Source organism: Passer domesticus, chromosome 3 (assembly GCF_036417665.1).
Source record: "Passer domesticus isolate bPasDom1 chromosome 3, bPasDom1.hap1, whole genome shotgun sequence".
NCBI lineage: Eukaryota > Metazoa > Chordata > Aves > Passeriformes > Passeridae > Passer > Passer domesticus.
The window spans coordinates 9,562,141-9,579,508 of record NC_087476.1 but is presented as its reverse complement, the minus strand read 5'-3'; the positions used below and the strand labels follow the sequence as shown (position 1 = coordinate 9,579,508).

Sequence of the window (17,368 nt, the reverse complement as noted above, 5' to 3'; positions counted from 1 at the left end):
AGAAGAAATACATGAGACATATCCAATTGTATGTTAGATGGCCAGTTGTGGGGTATTTCACTGATATGTCAAATTATGCTTCAAGAAACTGAGTGGCCATAATGTTCCAAATAAAAAGACATGGAAACATTTGTTTGATTGGAGCATTTTAAAATTCACATTATATCTCAACATGGATATGGCATATCACATTCACATTATATCATCAATATGGATATGACACACATATACACACACATATATATATGTGTCATTAGCCTCCAAGGTGACTGACTGAGACTCCGATAGTAATTTATGAAAAAATGCCACTGCTGATAAAAGAAGTGTCATCTAACACCAATGCTAAACAGACAGAAACACCTTCATTGCAAAGTCCTGGGGAAAAAAGATCTGGAAAAGCCTAGTCTACAATAATTTTTTCGTTCAAAATCATGGCATATAGAATTTCAAAGTCTTACCATTCAGATCATATTCCAGGAATTGCAATGTTGAGCTGCAGGTAGAGTCAATGGAATGTTCAAAAGAATCCTTCTTATTTGTGAAGTCTGTTCTCCAGGTGACGTTGTACAAAGGGGAAACAACTTTGAAAGATCCAGTCAAGGCACCAAATGATGGGATGTAAATTCCAGCAGGCAAGGATATTTTCAGAGGGGGGATGTCAATTTTCTGTTCAGGAATGGTAATTGTAGGCATTTCAAAATCTGCAATTTTATTAGCTACTTCATCTAGATCTACAGAGAAAGTGCCAAATGAAACACTCTTTGGTAAAGTGAATTGAGACACAGCTATTTGGTATTCAGGTATTGTCACCTCAAAAAATGGCATTTTATATTCTTCTAATGTAATATAATTTGCTCCTACATCCACTTTGGGGAATCTTAGCTTTGGCAGTGTGGGTAAATGGACATCAAATGGCATTGTGCTTAGTGTCTGTGGAATTTTTATGTTGCGCAAGTCAACGGTGTATGCTGGGACCTGGAGAGTGGTGAAAGGAAGGCTGAACTCTGGAGTGCTGAGGACAGGGCTTGGAGCCTCTAGGTGTAACCCAGGAATAGTGACAGTGAAGCCATCAGTCAGCTTATTCACAGGTATGGGGAAAAAGTAACCATCCTCACTCTTGGTGTACACGAGGGATGCCGAGCCATTCAAGTACTGTTTCCTGTTAGCACTGGTAGTGACGTCCAGCTTCAAAATATCCCATAAGCTCTTCTCAGAAATGGGACACTTGATGACTTTGAGGAAGTCCATGTATCCTTCCAAAGATCCAGAAACAACAAATTTTGCCTCTGAGTTTTCATTTGATAACTGCATATCATGACTGAGAGATAGTGAGTGAATTTGGCCTTCACCCTTCCAGCCAGCTTTCTGGTTTGCAGGACTGATTTTCACTACAACAGCCTCATTAACTGATGCCATGCCCAGGAAGGGATTTGGCTGAATGGCTTGAATCTGAAGATCTGCTGATACATCCCAAGGAGCCAGCTCTAAGGTTGCTTTGCATCTCTGAGTCCCTGTTGTTGTGAAACGAGATGTACATCGTGCACAGTTCTTCCCATTGTGCTCCCAGACTGCATAAATATGACGGGGAGATGCTTCAACTGCAAGTAATTCTTTGATTTCAATCAGCCAGAGCCCATCTGCTTTAGAGTGGGCCTCAAATCTGAGGGATGACCGAGCTCCATTAGCATTTAAATAGGCATTTGCCTCATGATCTAAACTCCCAGAAAATGCATTTCCAGTATAAAATACTCCATCAATATCCCCAGTTGTAGAAGATTCTACTGATATGTAATATGTAAGGCTCTCCAAAGCAAATTTGTGAGCAATTTCTCCCTTAGCACTGGTACCATATTTGGGAGTATTAAAATCATAAATTAATTTTATCTCTGAGGAAAGAGTGGGTTTAGATTTTGTATTTCCAGAAAGTTCTTGGCTGAAATTAATTTTTAAAACTGGTGTGTCCACTTCTATATTTGTTGCCACCGAAGCTTCCATGATCCTCTTTAAGAGAGTGACAGTGCTATCATGGTTTCCTCCTATATATTTGTTATTACTCAGGGACAATGCTGTGGCCAGCTTCAACCCTCTTTTTCTTGTCAAACTTGTTGAACCATCCAGCTTAAATTGCAGAGCCTCAATGACAGAAGAGGATGAGACACTGAGATGTCCAACAATATCTGACTGATTGAACAGCCCAGCATTTGCAGTTAAAGTCATTACGCTGGATTTAAATGAGAAGTCATAAGTAATGTTGCCCATGGCTGGAACTAAGATGTTGTTTGCTGAGCTGTTGATTCTGAATCTAGGAAGTTTTAGAGTGCGTAGATCCTGGGGGATATGAAGGACTGGAAGCTCAAAAGAAGGTACGACTAGTGTGTAAGATGGAACTGAAAAGCCAATTATTGGGACTGTGAATCCTCTTGTGCTTATTTCTTTTGGAAGTGTGAAACCAAAGGCTGGCATCTCAGCAGTGAAAGGAGAAACTTCAATATTCACAACTGGAATGGTGTATCCTGGAATTGTGAGAGTCCGTGGTATTTTGTTCAGTGATGTTTGTATTTTGTATTTGTCCAGTTTTGTTTTGGCTTCATTATATGACTTTGTAAGAAAATCTAAAGCTGCATTTCTCCCTTTCTCAAAATGCTTGTTGAATAAAAGGATGTTCTTATTAAGTACTTCATGCACTTTTGCTAAAGGAAGTGGGATTGCATGCATGTCTTTGTTTTTCTCATACTGAGCATTCAAATTTAAATCAAAGGATTGTCTTGTTGTCTTCAATAATTCCTTCAGGCCTACATGTTCCCACAGTGAATAATCTTTCAGCTGAGGTGTTTTGATTCCAGTGTAGGGAATCTGAATCTGAGGAATGCTTAGAGGAATGTTTAAGAAGTCCAGGTTGGCATCTCCATTCATTTCGATATGAGCTTCAATTCTGTCCTCATTGCTGCCAGCAGACATATTATGGAAATATCTGTATTGATTGAATCTACCAGTAGCTTGCCAGTTGACCTGTTGAACAGAAGAACTGAGGGCAAACCCATAGTTATTCAGGAAGTCAATTTTGCCAGTTAGTTTCATTGGGAAGCTGATTTTCACATTTCCATCATTGTTTGTTGAAAGACGAATTTCAGAAGGGTTTGCCAAGAAGGAAAGTTCATTATTTACAGTTCCAGTAACCCGTCCATGGAGCCGAGCATTGTGAGAGCCTGTTAATTCTACTTTCATTCCTAGAAGTTCTCCTGTGCCTTGCACATTCAGAAGGCTACGTCCCACACGCTGTGACTCAATTTCAGACAGAATCTGAAGTGCTGCAGACATTAATGAATGACATTCATATTTCATAGCTTGGTTGACTTTCAGATACTTATCATTTATTCTGTTGTTGGCAGAAAATGTAATAGTGGGGCCCTCAATCTTGAAAGTGGCATGTGAATCATGAGTGCCTTCGTCGGAGAAATTGGGTGAAACCCATTTCCAGTTTCCTCTACCAGCAGAGGTAAATGATATGTATCCTGCTTCTACCTCTGCTGTCATGTTATTGATCAGATCAGCCTGGCTGGAGAAACCAGCTTGTGGAATATTCAGTCTGTGAGAATATGCCAATCCACTCTGCATCCAAATTTTTCTTTGCAGCTTGACCATCAAGTTATTCTGTAGCTCTACTGAATTTTTCTTTGTATTTAAGTTTGCTCTAGTTTCAGCTTCACCTTCTACCGAAGTCCCTAAAAATACCACTTCATTGGTATGATCAACTTTAAGGAACCTATGGTTGACTTTCATAGCATTTTTAAGATTCAGCTGCTTCATGTTAGGGGCCAGCAGACGTGAATCTGCAATAACACTAAAAACTAGGAAGTCTAATTTGGATGTTGTTTGAGCTGAAATGGAGGTGACAAATTCTGGACTGTTTGCAGATGTTGTGGTATTACGAATTTCAGCTTGTGTAGACAGTGTGAAGAATGGCGAGGTGACTCTGAAAGCACCAGACAACTTGCCAAATGTAGGGACAGTCACAGTATGTGGGATACGTGGGAGCTGGAACTCTGGTATCTTCATGTTAGGAATCTGGAGCTCATTCAGATTTAGCTTTGGAATCAATAATTCTGGTATTTGAAATTGAGGCATTTGCATTTCTGGAAAAGAAATGTCGGAAAAGGGCATATCTCTCATCTTCAGGTCTTTCAAATAGACATCGATAGATGGGAACTGAAATTCCGCAGACATGATTTTGTCTATTGTTCTCACAATCAGAAGCTTAACTTCAATCAAGTCAATTGTGAAGGAAGGAATTTGAAAGGCATTTAGAATTTTAAATTCTGGGGTAGTAAATTTCATTGGGATTTTCAAGTCCTTTAGTCTCTTAATATTGATCTCATAGGAGGGGATACGGAGATCAGTCAGTGGGACAATGAATTCTGGTGTTCGAAATGTTGCTTCCCGAAGACTTCGGAGACTAACCTCAAAGGCAGGTATAGTGACTATAACTGCCCTGATTTCAGGGACTTTAAATCCAGTTTCAACAAACTGTTTTACACTTTCAGCCCAATTTTTTAGATCATACTCTTCAGCCAACGCAGTCATTTTTTTGGAAGCTGTGCTCCATTGGTCAGAGATGTATATGACAACAGAGTTGTAGAATTGGCTTATCTTCTGAAGACACCACTGGAATTCCTGAGAAATATCCATTTCAGAAATCCTCTCTCGCAGGTCTTCCAGATGTTCATTTACCTTGGCTTTGAGATTAGCAAATGTTGTTGAGTCTATGAGCTCCCTGAGCCAGTTAATTACTGCAGCAAGCTTCGTGTCCTTTAGTTGTTCCATGTATTTTGAAATCACAGATCTAAAATCTCTTATATACTGTTTCAGTGCCTCTGCTTTCTGTGGAAGTTCTAGATTTCTGAGTTCTTCATTTATTTTCTGAGTCACTTCTCGAATTTTGTTATTTGTGTCATCTACAAACTGGTCATAATCAAAAGCCTTGAGCTTTTTAATAACCATGTCAAGGAACTTGTTGACTTGCTTTATCATCTTTTCATAATCAAAGGTTTGCACTTTCTTGACAGCATCATCAACAAAAGCAACAACTTTATCAAAGCATGACTTCACATCAGCATTTTGCAGGTAGATGGTCAGTTTCTGGAGAGTTTCTTTTATTCTGTATGTTTTAAGCAGTTCTATTATTCTGTCAATTAAAAAATATATCTGCTTATCAATTTCATATTTTATAATCAATTTGTGCATATGACCACGGAAAGTGCTGATCTTCTCAGATAATTCATATTCCTCTATCCAATTTAGAATGAAGTCTTTGATTTGTTCAAGAATTTCATTAATTTTTTTGATTGGCAAAGATCGCTTAAATTTTTCTAAACATTCTTTAGCATCAAATGCTTTAATCTGTTGTTTCAAATTTTCTGCAATGCTTCTGAGATCAATATTCTGAATCTGATTCTTGAGTAATTCTAGGTTTTCCTGTATTTTTGCTGTAATCCCGTACTCATCATCAACATTTTTAATCCAAGCCAAAGTGCTGCTTCTGATTTTGTTAAGATCATATTGTTGGAAGAAAACCCGCAATTTTTCAATGATGTTGATTACAGTTGTTCTTACCTGGTATTTGTTATCTAGAGCTGTCATTGTTTCAACTATTTGATCAAGAAGTTGTGCAATAAGTCCTTTAATGTCATACTGCTCATAACAGTCTTTGATGTATTGCTCAACTTCTATCAGATAGATCTGCAGCAGAGACAGTATTTCTTGAAGATTGTCCATGGCTTTTTCCAGAATAATTTGGAGATCATCCGATGTTATTCTGTAGTCCTTTGTGAAAGCAACAAAACTATTTTTCATGCTGCTAACTTTGCCTTTGATATCTAATTTGTCCATGTAATCGTTAATGTCCTGTGGCAGTTTGTTCAAAGTTGCCTTGTATTTTTTCATATGTTGTTCTATATCTATGCTCTTTAGATACCTTTGTATGGCCTGCAGTGTGGATAGAATGGTGCCTCTGAGTTTTTCAAAGTAAACTGGTAAATTTTCCAAGAAAGGTAGGCTAATAACATGCATATCTTTATTTTTGTCATACTTCAAAAAGCCAGAGATGCTGAATTCTTGAGGCTCCGATATGCTGTTCCTGAGACCCAAGAGATCAATTAAATTAACTTCTTCAGATGTTAATGGTAGTGTGACTGACGTGTCCATTACAGAGAGATCTGCTAAAGCTCTTCCATTAAGTTCCACACCGATCTTTTCTGCATTATTGTAAGCGCTGAAATCTTGTGAATATACATTATTGTTTAGCTGACTTTTCAGTTTCCAAGCACTTGACTGCTCTGATGGAGTAAAAAGCATATTAACTTTGTTGTCAAGCAGGGTAGTGTACCTTCCTCTAGACTTCAAGCTATGGCTGGTAGAGCCTCTGTAATCATGGGAGAAAGTAAAAGCAAGAGGCTCTGCTTTAAACAGCAATTTGCTGTACAAGTCTCCTGTGTGTTCACCCACAGCAACCAGCTTTCCATTAGCATTGGTGTGTACGTCAGCCGTGATGACAAATGGGGCCATAGTGGAACGCACAGCATTGCTGAAACGGAGAGGTTTGGAATCACAGTTTGTGTTCATGGTAACTGAGGAAGAAAGTCCTGCCACATTCAGATGAGCTCTGTGACTCACTGCTGCGCCTTGAATGTTTGCCACGGTGTCTATTTTCAAGTCTGCAGTTAGACCAGCACATGTAAGGGTGTAGGTGTGCCTTATTTCATCTGCTTCATGGACTCCTCGGACATTGCCATCCAAGTTCATATTCAGAGGCTCGAGAAGGAGTTCTGCTTTGTTGGAAACTTCTGTTTTAGTGTATTTAAGATTATTGCTCAGTTTAGCTGTCAGTGAGCTAGGCTCCAGTTGAAGGTCAAAAACATGTTTGTGGAACTTGTCAAAGCCGAAGCTGTTGTCTAATTTTGAAACAAATGTTAAGGATAAGCCTGGAATATTCAAATCATTTGTGTATTCCAACTTAATCTCTTTGAATGATCCCTGCAAATTATTTGAAAACTTGAGTCCTTCTCTATTAACTCTGAAATTTAAAACATGTTTGTTGTCCATACCCAGAACCGTACTCTGATATTCACTTCCCAGTGTTATTTCTGCTAGGCTCACTCTTCCACCTATATTGAATTTTGCATTGTTTTTCCCATAGCGCCCGGAAGAGGACAGTGACATGGAGCCTCCAGCAGTGTCGAGCTTGGCATTCATTTCACTCTGCATTGCCAAGGGACTAAACTGCATGTTGGTGGTTGCAGTGCTGGCTAGACCATACCGATTGACATTGAGTGATGACTTATGTGCAGCTCGATTCTTCTGATCAGTCAGGGAGATATCAGTGTTGAAAACAAGGTCCTGGGAATTGAGAGAACCTGCAAACACGGCAAAATACTGGATTTGGTTGTAAGTGGCTTGGTATTCGGATCGAAGTGCCGCCATCTTCTTTGACAAAATTATTTCAAGCTTATTGACAGCTGCAGTATGTTGATACCTCCCATTGGTTTCAGATGACATTTTCAGCTGGCTGTTTTCACACCTCAGTGAAGCTGTGTTCTTTAATAGCCCATTTTGTACATCAGAAACTGAAGTAATGGAAAATGAACCATCACTGTATCTGCCAGATATCTGATTGGTTGCCTGAAGGTAAGAAGACTCCAACTTCAGATCTGATTTTCCTTCTAAAACCCGTCTCTTTTCATTGTATGTGGTGGACAGAGCGTAAATGCTTTTTGCAAACACTGAAGCCACTTCCAGCTGCCCTTCCATATTGACATTATTGGTATTCAGGTTATTTATCTTTTCAGAAACAATGTCACTGGAAAATGAAAGCCGGGGACCCAGAGTACTTGATGCTGTAAGTGATAAAGTGTAGTTTGCAACTGGAATAGGTTCATAATTCTTTCTGCCAGACAGCTTAAAAACTGATGTTAAGACTCTGTGCTTCAGGTGATTTTCATAAGCATAGATGAATCCGTTTCTGTTATATGATGCTTCTCCAGAACCTTAAATAGGAAAAAAGAGATTTTGATATTTGAAGCTAAAGTTTTGAACTACAAATAAACTAAGTTTATACACTACACTACTAAATATAATAATGTAAAATTACATAAAATTATGTCATTATTTAAACTTAAATTAAGAAGATGGACTCAAGAATAGCCCATATCTAACATTCCTAGATTTTAGTGTTTTCTTTATCGTGCCTCAGTTATCCTGAGGAGTTTAGAAGAAAATTAACCTGAAGACAGGTTGTCTGTTTGCTGTTTAAGAACCCAAACTGCAATTTTAAGGTAATTAACTTAAAAATACCATATTATGGCAATATATGGACAAAAGAAATATAAGACAATTTTATATACATATATACACATATTAATAGACTGAGAAATAAATTGTGGGCATACCTACACATACACTTGCACACCTGATTTTGAAAAGAGTTGATTTACCAGCTGCACAAGTGTTTGTACAATGCCTTCAGTTTTGAAGGACATTTTCTTCTGTAAGGAACACCCAGGAAAATACGGACTGTAAAAGTCTTAACTGAATTAAACTGACTTCAATTTCAGTGCCTGAATAAACAGACACACCAAACATCTTTAAAATCAAAGGGAAAGTGATTCAAGATCGTGCAACACCTGTCTTTAAATAAGTGCAGGCAAACGAGTGTACTGTACCTGATATAAGGGATACAAAATAATTAAAGTAGGTTTGCAAACATTGCAGTATAGCAAACACGCTTACCTTTCACACTGTAGGAAAGCAGCTCAAGAACTGAATCAGCATTTGTGTTATAGGTAGCTTTAACGCTGGTTGCTCTCTCTGTGGTGCTGTTAGTCACGGTGTACACGGCTGTCCAGTTGTAATAGTTGCTGTACACATTAGCAGAGACCTCTAACTTGCCCAGCAAAGGCACACGGAAAGGGTAGGATTTTGGAACAGTAAATGTTGGGATTCTGTATTCCTGAGATGGCACACTTATTCCCATGGACTCCACTACCAGAGGAGGTGTTTTAACAGTCTTCGGAATCCATATCTCATCAGACGATTTTCCCGCAAATGGCAGTGGAATGTCAATTACAAAACTGTTTTTATTGAAGTTGTATCTGACCCGGCCTTCACTGGAAAATAAAGATAACTCTGTTAGAAACTAAGTTCATAAAGCATATACAGGAGTTTTCATTATTTCCTCCTATGCCCAAGATACTGAGCCTACTTACATGCTTATATCAATGTCCTGACTTTAGTTTTAGAGAGAAATGTAAGGATCAAACATTAATGTCAACATTTTCAAGCACTCATTCATCAGAATTTATCAAAAGTATTTTTGGTACCAGGAAATTGTTTCAATGTTTTTTCCTCTTATTTCATAAACAAAGGGACTTGTAGGTAAAATAAAAAAAAAATCCTCCAGAATCACTGGCACACTTGTGGGATGCTGAGTACCAGAAAAATGCAATTATGTTTTTTTTAGAAGTGATGTATTCTTAGAGAAACGCATGAAATCATATTAGTGTTAAGAATTTATCTATCTTTCCCATTACAAGCATTTCAAAGGATCATCTAAATATTTAACTTTTTTTTTTTTTTATTCTGAATAAAAGGAAATAAAAATCTAAACATGTGACCAGGAACTAGGACTGGAAAATGGATTGTTGGCTGAAAAAACTTAATTAGGAAAAGGCAACACAGAAGGAAACTTGGCCTTAATTTCTGAATGAACAATAAGCTGGCAAAGATACTTTTCTTGTTTCCCTAACTGGTCTTTCATATTGCAAAATCTTGAATTTTTACACTTAGAGCTACATCCTAAGACAAAAATTAAACAAAAACTTTTGAAATTTGTTCCTTTACAAAAAGATTACAAATTTACAAAAGGAAATTTGTTTCTTTAAAAAGCTACATAAAGGAGCAGTAAAACCCCCTAATATTATTGTTATTATTACTGTTATTATTATTGTTATTATTATTGTTATTATTATTGTTATTATTATTAGCACAGATGACAACAACCTAGGAGAAAAATCCAGTTTCTTCCTTGCTTATACTTAGCTCAGGAGCACAATGGCAGCAATAGAGATGTGTATCATTAACACACCATATCATATTAGCACAATGAAAGATAATACATGGAAAAACAGATCTAAGAGATACAAAAGTGAAGACTCTTCTCCATTTGTTTTTGACACCCAATCTTACACTAGCCTCTGTTGTCCTTTGCACTTATTTCAGCATTTCATTTCTACAAAATTTAACACAAGGGTAATGACATTCATACAAGTCCTGTGAAATTCTATTAAGTAGAAGAGATGGGACAAACTAGTGCAAGCACCCAGTCCATATGTGTGCAACTTCCCTCTGAGCACGTCAGGCATGGGAGGAGGTCAGGTTGCTCTACTGGTGGGCGTTAACCAGTATGTGTAGGGAAATGGGAAAAACTGTCCAACAGGACTGCACAGGAAAATGCAGAGCTATGAGGGTTATGGCTGACGTGTCAGCAGGGATGTAGGATACAAATCTATGAGAAACTCGTCTTCGGTATTTCTGTGGCTTAAAGACTGTTGAATGCTGTATTTTTATTCAGTACATTTGTAACAATACAACACTTTGGGTTCTATTAATATACTACATGAAGTCAAATCTGTATTAAATATGTGCATCAATTCCTACTTTCATTTCTCTGACTGTAAAGTTCTTTGTTATGATTCCAATCTTATGCTAATGTTTACAGCAATTCCATGCTGTTTTATAAAACCAAAACACAATAAAGTAACACTAAAATGAACAAATATCTATTTTCAGTTTCCTGTTTCACTATCCTGATTTCATTCCCTACCTTTTCAGGAAAAGTTCTTCAGGAATGGTGATAACAGGCAGGTTAAGTTTCTGAATGTTCAGTTCCTGCAGTGCACTCAGTTTGTCTTGCAGGGTCTGGGCATAAGGGACATCATTTGATGTCTTTTGCAGCCAGGTGTTGGTTGCCTGCAACGAGGAGAAAAGTTTTTCAAAGTAAATAAAAAGTTTTAGGACCTCCCAGTAAAGGTATTTGAAAGTTATTTGAACTACCCAAATACTGGGGTCGAGCTATCTACTAAAGTGACTCATTCTATCAAAGCTGGAAATACATAGCTTATTCACTATGATGAGTGGCTTTACACGTAGTTCTTATTTTAGCTTTCATGGGGGAGGCAAGAATTCCTCAGGGCTATGTGCTGAAGCTGTAATATCTACTGCATGTTGAAAACCATACCACAATAAATTGTGACACGATATGTCGCAGTGTCATGTCTGTATGAGCCACTTTCCGATCCAGAAGTTCGTTGGTATGCTTCTCTAGAGTTTTTGGGTAGTCTGAAAAGTCAACTGGGAAGGCAGAAGACAGTTTTTTCACAGCAGCACTGGCACCTGAATTCCACTCTAGCTCAACTTTCTCAGCATCTAAAAATTTTAAAAAGAAAAGGGTAAAATCAGTAATATTCTTTTCTTGAGAGATACTATGAACTAATGTAAAAAGATGCTTAAATTTAAAGGTTGTGTATGTGGATCATGTTTTTGGTCCTACCATATCTGAGAAGAACTCTTTTTGAAATTGAGTTTCCATGAATTGTTGCAGCTGAGCTGATTTGAAGATATGCTTTGTTTGGTGAATAATTAACCAATGCTTCACTTCTAAGTTCTGTTTCCAGGCGAGGAAAAGAAATGGTGCCTCTTAACATTGCTTCTTCCACTCCAGCATATCTGTGAAAGAAAAAATATATGTGAATAAAAATATTTAATTGTATTTTTTCAGGAGGATTTTCAGCATTTAAATCTGTAGCAAAGGCATAATAGGTGTTATAAAAAAATTAGATAGAATCAAACTTGTAAACATTGTTCTAACTCAATATTTTCAGCTTCTGCTAGTTAGTTTGAAAAACCTGTAGTAGACTATTATAGTGCTGCTCTGCAGATACACACAGTAATGGTCTGTGTTAATTTCAAAGGAGTGAAAAGGATGGAAATATGTACCTGTCCTGGTAAAGTTGTAACTGAACCAAATTCTAAATGCCTTACTCAAGCTGAATTCTCTACTCAGGATACAGACTGTGGCCATGAATCACATAGAAACAAAACACTTGGCAAAATATATTATGCCAGTGGGCTTAATTTTCCTTTATTCACATTTATTTTATATCTCTAACTTTGTTGACTCGAGCAAACTTCTAATGTTATGTTAGTGCAAATGAAAGGGAATTGAGGTCTCTGACATCTGTCCAAAGCTCCCACTGATATCAGAGGCAATTCTACATGAACAGCAAAGACAAAGACTCCCTGGGGCACCATCAAGATCACAGAATTCCATGGAAGATTGAGGTTTATTAAAGAATGTGATCAGCCCATTTCACTATGGGCTTGTGAGGCAGACAATTTTAGAAACCCTGGCAGGCTGAACATTTTTGTTAGCTCCCCTGTAGATGTTCCCGGAAATATTCTCATCAAGAAGCGTGGGAATTTTTACAGGAAGCTCTCAGTTATTTTTGGTTTTGTTTCTTACTGAGTGCCATTAGATTTCTTCATGGGGAGATGTAATAACTTTTTTTAGAGCCAAGCATATCCAGTAAAAGATAATACCTCTCTGAACAAACCTTGCCTTGTTTATATCCTTGGATTATCACACCTGCAATAACAGTAGTACAATGCATTTTTGCAGTCATGTGTGTGCAAACATGGAAGAACTACCTCAAGGAACTTGTAATTCAAATTATATCTATACATATAGTAGGAAAGATCAGTCAATGTGTTATACGTATGCATTTGATTACTATTACAAATAAAATTGAAGTTTTTTTATAATGGAGTTTCAATGGCAAGTTTATCTGTCTCTGTATTTAAGAAATTTCTCCAAAATGAGATAAAAATTTGCTACATTTTTACATCCAGTGAAACCTTTTCAAAGGTAGCTTTTAAATTCTAAATGTTTTCCTGATTTACCTTATCTGGCCAGTAAGAGTTACTTCTGTAATCTTATTGTTGTTGACATCTAAGACAAAGGTGTATGCTTTCTTCCCAGAAATGGATTCATCAGTAATTCTGAAGTTTGTACCAAAGTCAACACCAACATCTGGAATCTGGACATCACTGGTCAAAATCTTTTTTCCTCTGTTGTACCTGAAGGTCAATGTGGCCTCATGCTGGTTTACACCTAGAAAATATAATGTACTTTGGTTATTATCAACTATGGGATCTGTTTGGACTTTTCTTAAAGGGAGAACAAAAAAGAATCAGCTGACAATTATATCCCACTAAAGGTCTAACACAACTTTTAATGAGTCTGATTAGCAACTAGGTCATCTTTTTTCTTCTCATCTACTAAACACACCATGGGCTGACCCACCAACTCATCAATACTTTTGTAATTTAAATGACCCCACAGATTTTTTGTATGCTTTCACTCCATATTTCATAAGAAACATATTTTTCTCTTGCTTATATAGACCCCCTGAACATCTCCTCTTCCTTGCTTCCATTCACCAACATCACACTTTTATTAAAATCATGCAAAGTACAAAATCAGCCTCTCATCATGAAAATCCTGCACTGGGATTACATGAAAGGAAATGTAGTTAAATTGTGGGCCTGCTTGGGTGTGAAAATGGTATTATATTTTACATGGTTAAGAATAATATTAAGAGTATTAATAAAAGTTCCTTTTCTGTAAAATGACAGTTCAAAACTGAGAAAAACCACACAGGTTTTTTTGACTCTTACCTTCTGCCTGGACAGCAAACTTTAAGGTGTCTATCTGGTCATTTCCCTCTCTCTGCAGTTCATAGTTTGCAATTGCAGAGTATTCCTTTACTTCGCCTGTGGGCACTAATTCAACCTCAAATCTACAGAAGGAGTAAAGAAATGTGTTATGAGTAACTTTTTTGTCCATGACCACAAACAGAAGAAATCATACAGTTCTGAACAGCTCTCTTTCTGAGCTGCTGCTGCCAGTAAGTTTTGAAAGATTTTTAAAGGTAAGCTTGATGTGAGAGATTCCTGGAGAATAAGCGGGAAGGTAGTTAGCACAAAATAAACACAGTTTAAGTTGACATGACTTACCTGGATTCTCCAGTCAAGGGAAAGTATGGAACTGCCTCTGCATCAGTGGAATTAGGGTACAATACTTTGGTGCAGAAATTTAGACCAGGAATGAAAGGCTTACAAGAAGTTGAAGTTTCTTGGTTCTCTATCAGAGTTGGAATCTCTTCAGTTTTGGCTGGAGACACCAAATGCAGTGTATTGCTGGAACAGAAAAGTTAGTAATTTATTCCCAGGACAAGTGCTCAGATGTCCTATTAACACAGTTACTTCGGAATAAAACTCTCTTAATAATGTAGAGGCTAACTGAAATAACATCTGGCTTTAAATGATGTATGTATTATTAGTGATAATTATAATTTAGTATACTAAGCCATTTTTTCTAAAATTAATGTAAGTAGTTAATTTAAATTCAATTTAAAATATGTATTGCTATTATAGTAATTTTATGTGAAAGAAAACAAAATAAAAATTCCACCACAATAAAAACCAAGGAGAGAAGGAAGAACATAGCCTTGAAAGCTCTCATTCAGTTCTCATTACCTGATACTGAGGAGTTTTACTGGACTCTTTGGAGCAGGAATGCTGAATTTCAATTGTCCAGCTTTTACACTAACATGTGCTTCTATTCCAGATTCATGGAATATATTAGAATTCATCTCCACACCACTTCCAGCAAATTCAGGCATGTTTATTCCCAGGTGTGTCACAAACTCAACTGCTACTGAAGGTTTAGCAATGAGATCTGCTTGCATCTATTTAATAAAAACAAAACAGGGTATTTATTTGCCCAATACACTTCTTGCTAGTTATACAAAAAACCCCATGTTAATACAGAGGTTAAGTTTTAGAGAATTGATTCTGTTATTCAAAAAATCTGATTCCCAAATCACATAATCAAATGGCCCATATAAGTGGTAACTGTAACCAGCAAGATGATAACATCAAGGATCCCTACCTATTTTAATGTAAAAATACTCATGCTTCAGAAAGATTTTTGTATATAGAGCTACTTGCATGTATTTTTAAATCTGAAGACAAGAGCCAGTTCTCCATTGTAAGAAAAAAAATAGCAGTTTTCAAGGACAATGAGCAAACTATTTTACAAAAAAGAAATCGATCCAAGATTTTAATTTCTCTAAACACACACTGGCTTATTCCAAGCTTTTTCTTTGGCCATTAAGAAAGAAGGGACACCATGAAAAATTCTGGAAAAGATTCCAGAGCTAACTGAAAGGCAATAAGTACTAAATTTGAGTATTTATTTCTTATTTTTATTTAGATCTTGGTATATGGCAGAAAATTAAAAAGTTTAGATTAACTGAAACTAATAAGAAGTTCTTACAAAACATTGACTATGTTAGAGCAAGGTAGTTATTAGAACTGTAAAAAGGAATAGAAGCATTTATTTTCTTTTAATTTTAAGTGGATAATTAATTTTGTGTTACATGCTTTTTCCTTGTTATAATTTTAAGCTGCTTCCTCTCAGGTGAAAAAACACTTTACTTGACTCAAATTTCAATATTTCTTTTAAATGCTAATCAAAATTTTTCTCTTTGAATTGGCCACAACAAAATGTTTTGTTAACTTTTAGGCTTGAACAGCAAATTCACGTACTGTAGCTTTCGTACTGTTGTATTTTGAGTGCAGGGGGAGAGATAGAAACCGATTAAAAAGTTTTATTTTTGAAAGAGTGGTTGAAATATTTTAAATTAATAAATTTTATGACTCATTTGTAATTTATTATACACATTGCTTCTTAATCTAATTTAAATGTTATCCACAAATTAACCAAAGACCTCTAATGAGTTAGGATTTTTTAATTTTGAGAACATTTTGCAATCTTTAAAATGTTTCTAGTGTTACAGTTCAATCCATAAACTAAAATGTAGATTATTATTAGGAGAAAAAATATAGACAACTATTGGGACTTACGCTTTTTTGTTGAAGCTTTGCAGCTACTTTTGCCCCAGGTGTTGTTATCCCAGACAAGGCAAACTTCAGTTGCAAACCTGCTCCAGTTGGAAGCTCAAACTCATTGTCCATGAATATGTAGTGGATAAATAGATCCCTGTCAACACCTTTTGAGATGGCTTGTGCAATCTGGGAATCAAACAAGGAAATGAACACTAACAAATCCACACTTTGGAATATGCACATTTTGTAGTTTTCAAACTGATCAGGGAATGATTGCAACTCTATAATCCAAAAGATAATTTCATATGGAGTAAGAATCTAATTTCCACAGATTCACTGCTTCTGAACATATACTAAAGACTGTCAGCAAAATCTGAATTTTAAATGAATACCGGATTTTTTACCAGCCTTGACACACACATTTTATCTACCTTAACATACACGTAAAAAGGCAAATTGGCTTAGATACCATGTAATGTTCTGGTTTCCCCAAAGTCAATGGCAAAAGATTATTTTACTTCTGTGAAAGAAGGATATTACCAAATATTCCTAAAATGTACTCCATCTTTTTTTTTAAGATGACAAGGATGACATTTTTAATATTAAAACATATTTACATAATTAAAAATTTAGTCATGTAACTTAATACCAAAGTACCAAAGTTTTTGGGAATTGTTCCAGTTGATATCTCAATAATACAATATGAGCTGAACTTTCCCTTTTTCCTTCCCCTCACCAATCCTCTAGGAGGACTCTACTTGGTTATTGAGGATTCTTCACAGATTTCTCAGTCCTTCAACACAAGCCTGGATATTTTATAATTTTATTTTCATGCTGGTATCAAATATTTTTACATAATACAATCTAAATCTTAAAAAAATCTGTTTGGAAAAAAAGAAAGTCGATAATGCACATTGCTGCATCAGAAACATACCATTTCAGGAACAGTCTGAAGAGTTTTAACACTCTTTAAAATCAAGCTTCCCAGCAGTTTAAAATCATTGAGTTTCATGTACCCAAGCTCTTCTCCCAGGATCCTTAGATATGCTCTTCCTTCCGGAGCTTCCTTGCTGCCCAATTCTTTTATCAGTTTTTCAAGGTTAAGTATTATTCCTTTCACAATATCCTGAAAATTCAGTCAGAAAGCAATACAACATTTATAAGAAGTATGTGAGGTCATATATCTAGAACAGGTACTTTGTGAACGTCAGCTACTCTGCACATACACTTACAGATTTCTCATCACACAAACATCCCTCAAATACAATTAAGAAAACAGGTTGTTAAATAACATTAAGGATTTCTGTTTATCTCACCATAGAGGGGAAGGAACATACAGAGTAAAGCA

The 17,368-nt window shown here is 36.4% G+C and overlaps 1 protein-coding gene across 1 annotated transcript in view; it reads right to left on the bottom strand.

The window, feature by feature from the left end:
* Positions 1-17,368, bottom strand: part of APOB (apolipoprotein B) — a 36,103-nt gene that overhangs the window by 5,097 nt on the left and 13,638 nt on the right. Inside the window, 11 exon segments of the mRNA XM_064411804.1 lie at positions 459-8,039; positions 8,782-9,158; positions 10,874-11,019; positions 11,288-11,475; positions 11,600-11,775; positions 13,009-13,219; positions 13,786-13,907; positions 14,125-14,307; positions 14,647-14,858; positions 16,039-16,206; positions 16,955-17,146. Of these exon segments, the coding sequence (XP_064267874.1) occupies positions 459-8,039; positions 8,782-9,158; positions 10,874-11,019; positions 11,288-11,475; positions 11,600-11,775; positions 13,009-13,219; positions 13,786-13,907; positions 14,125-14,307; positions 14,647-14,858; positions 16,039-16,206; positions 16,955-17,146 (9,556 nt within the window).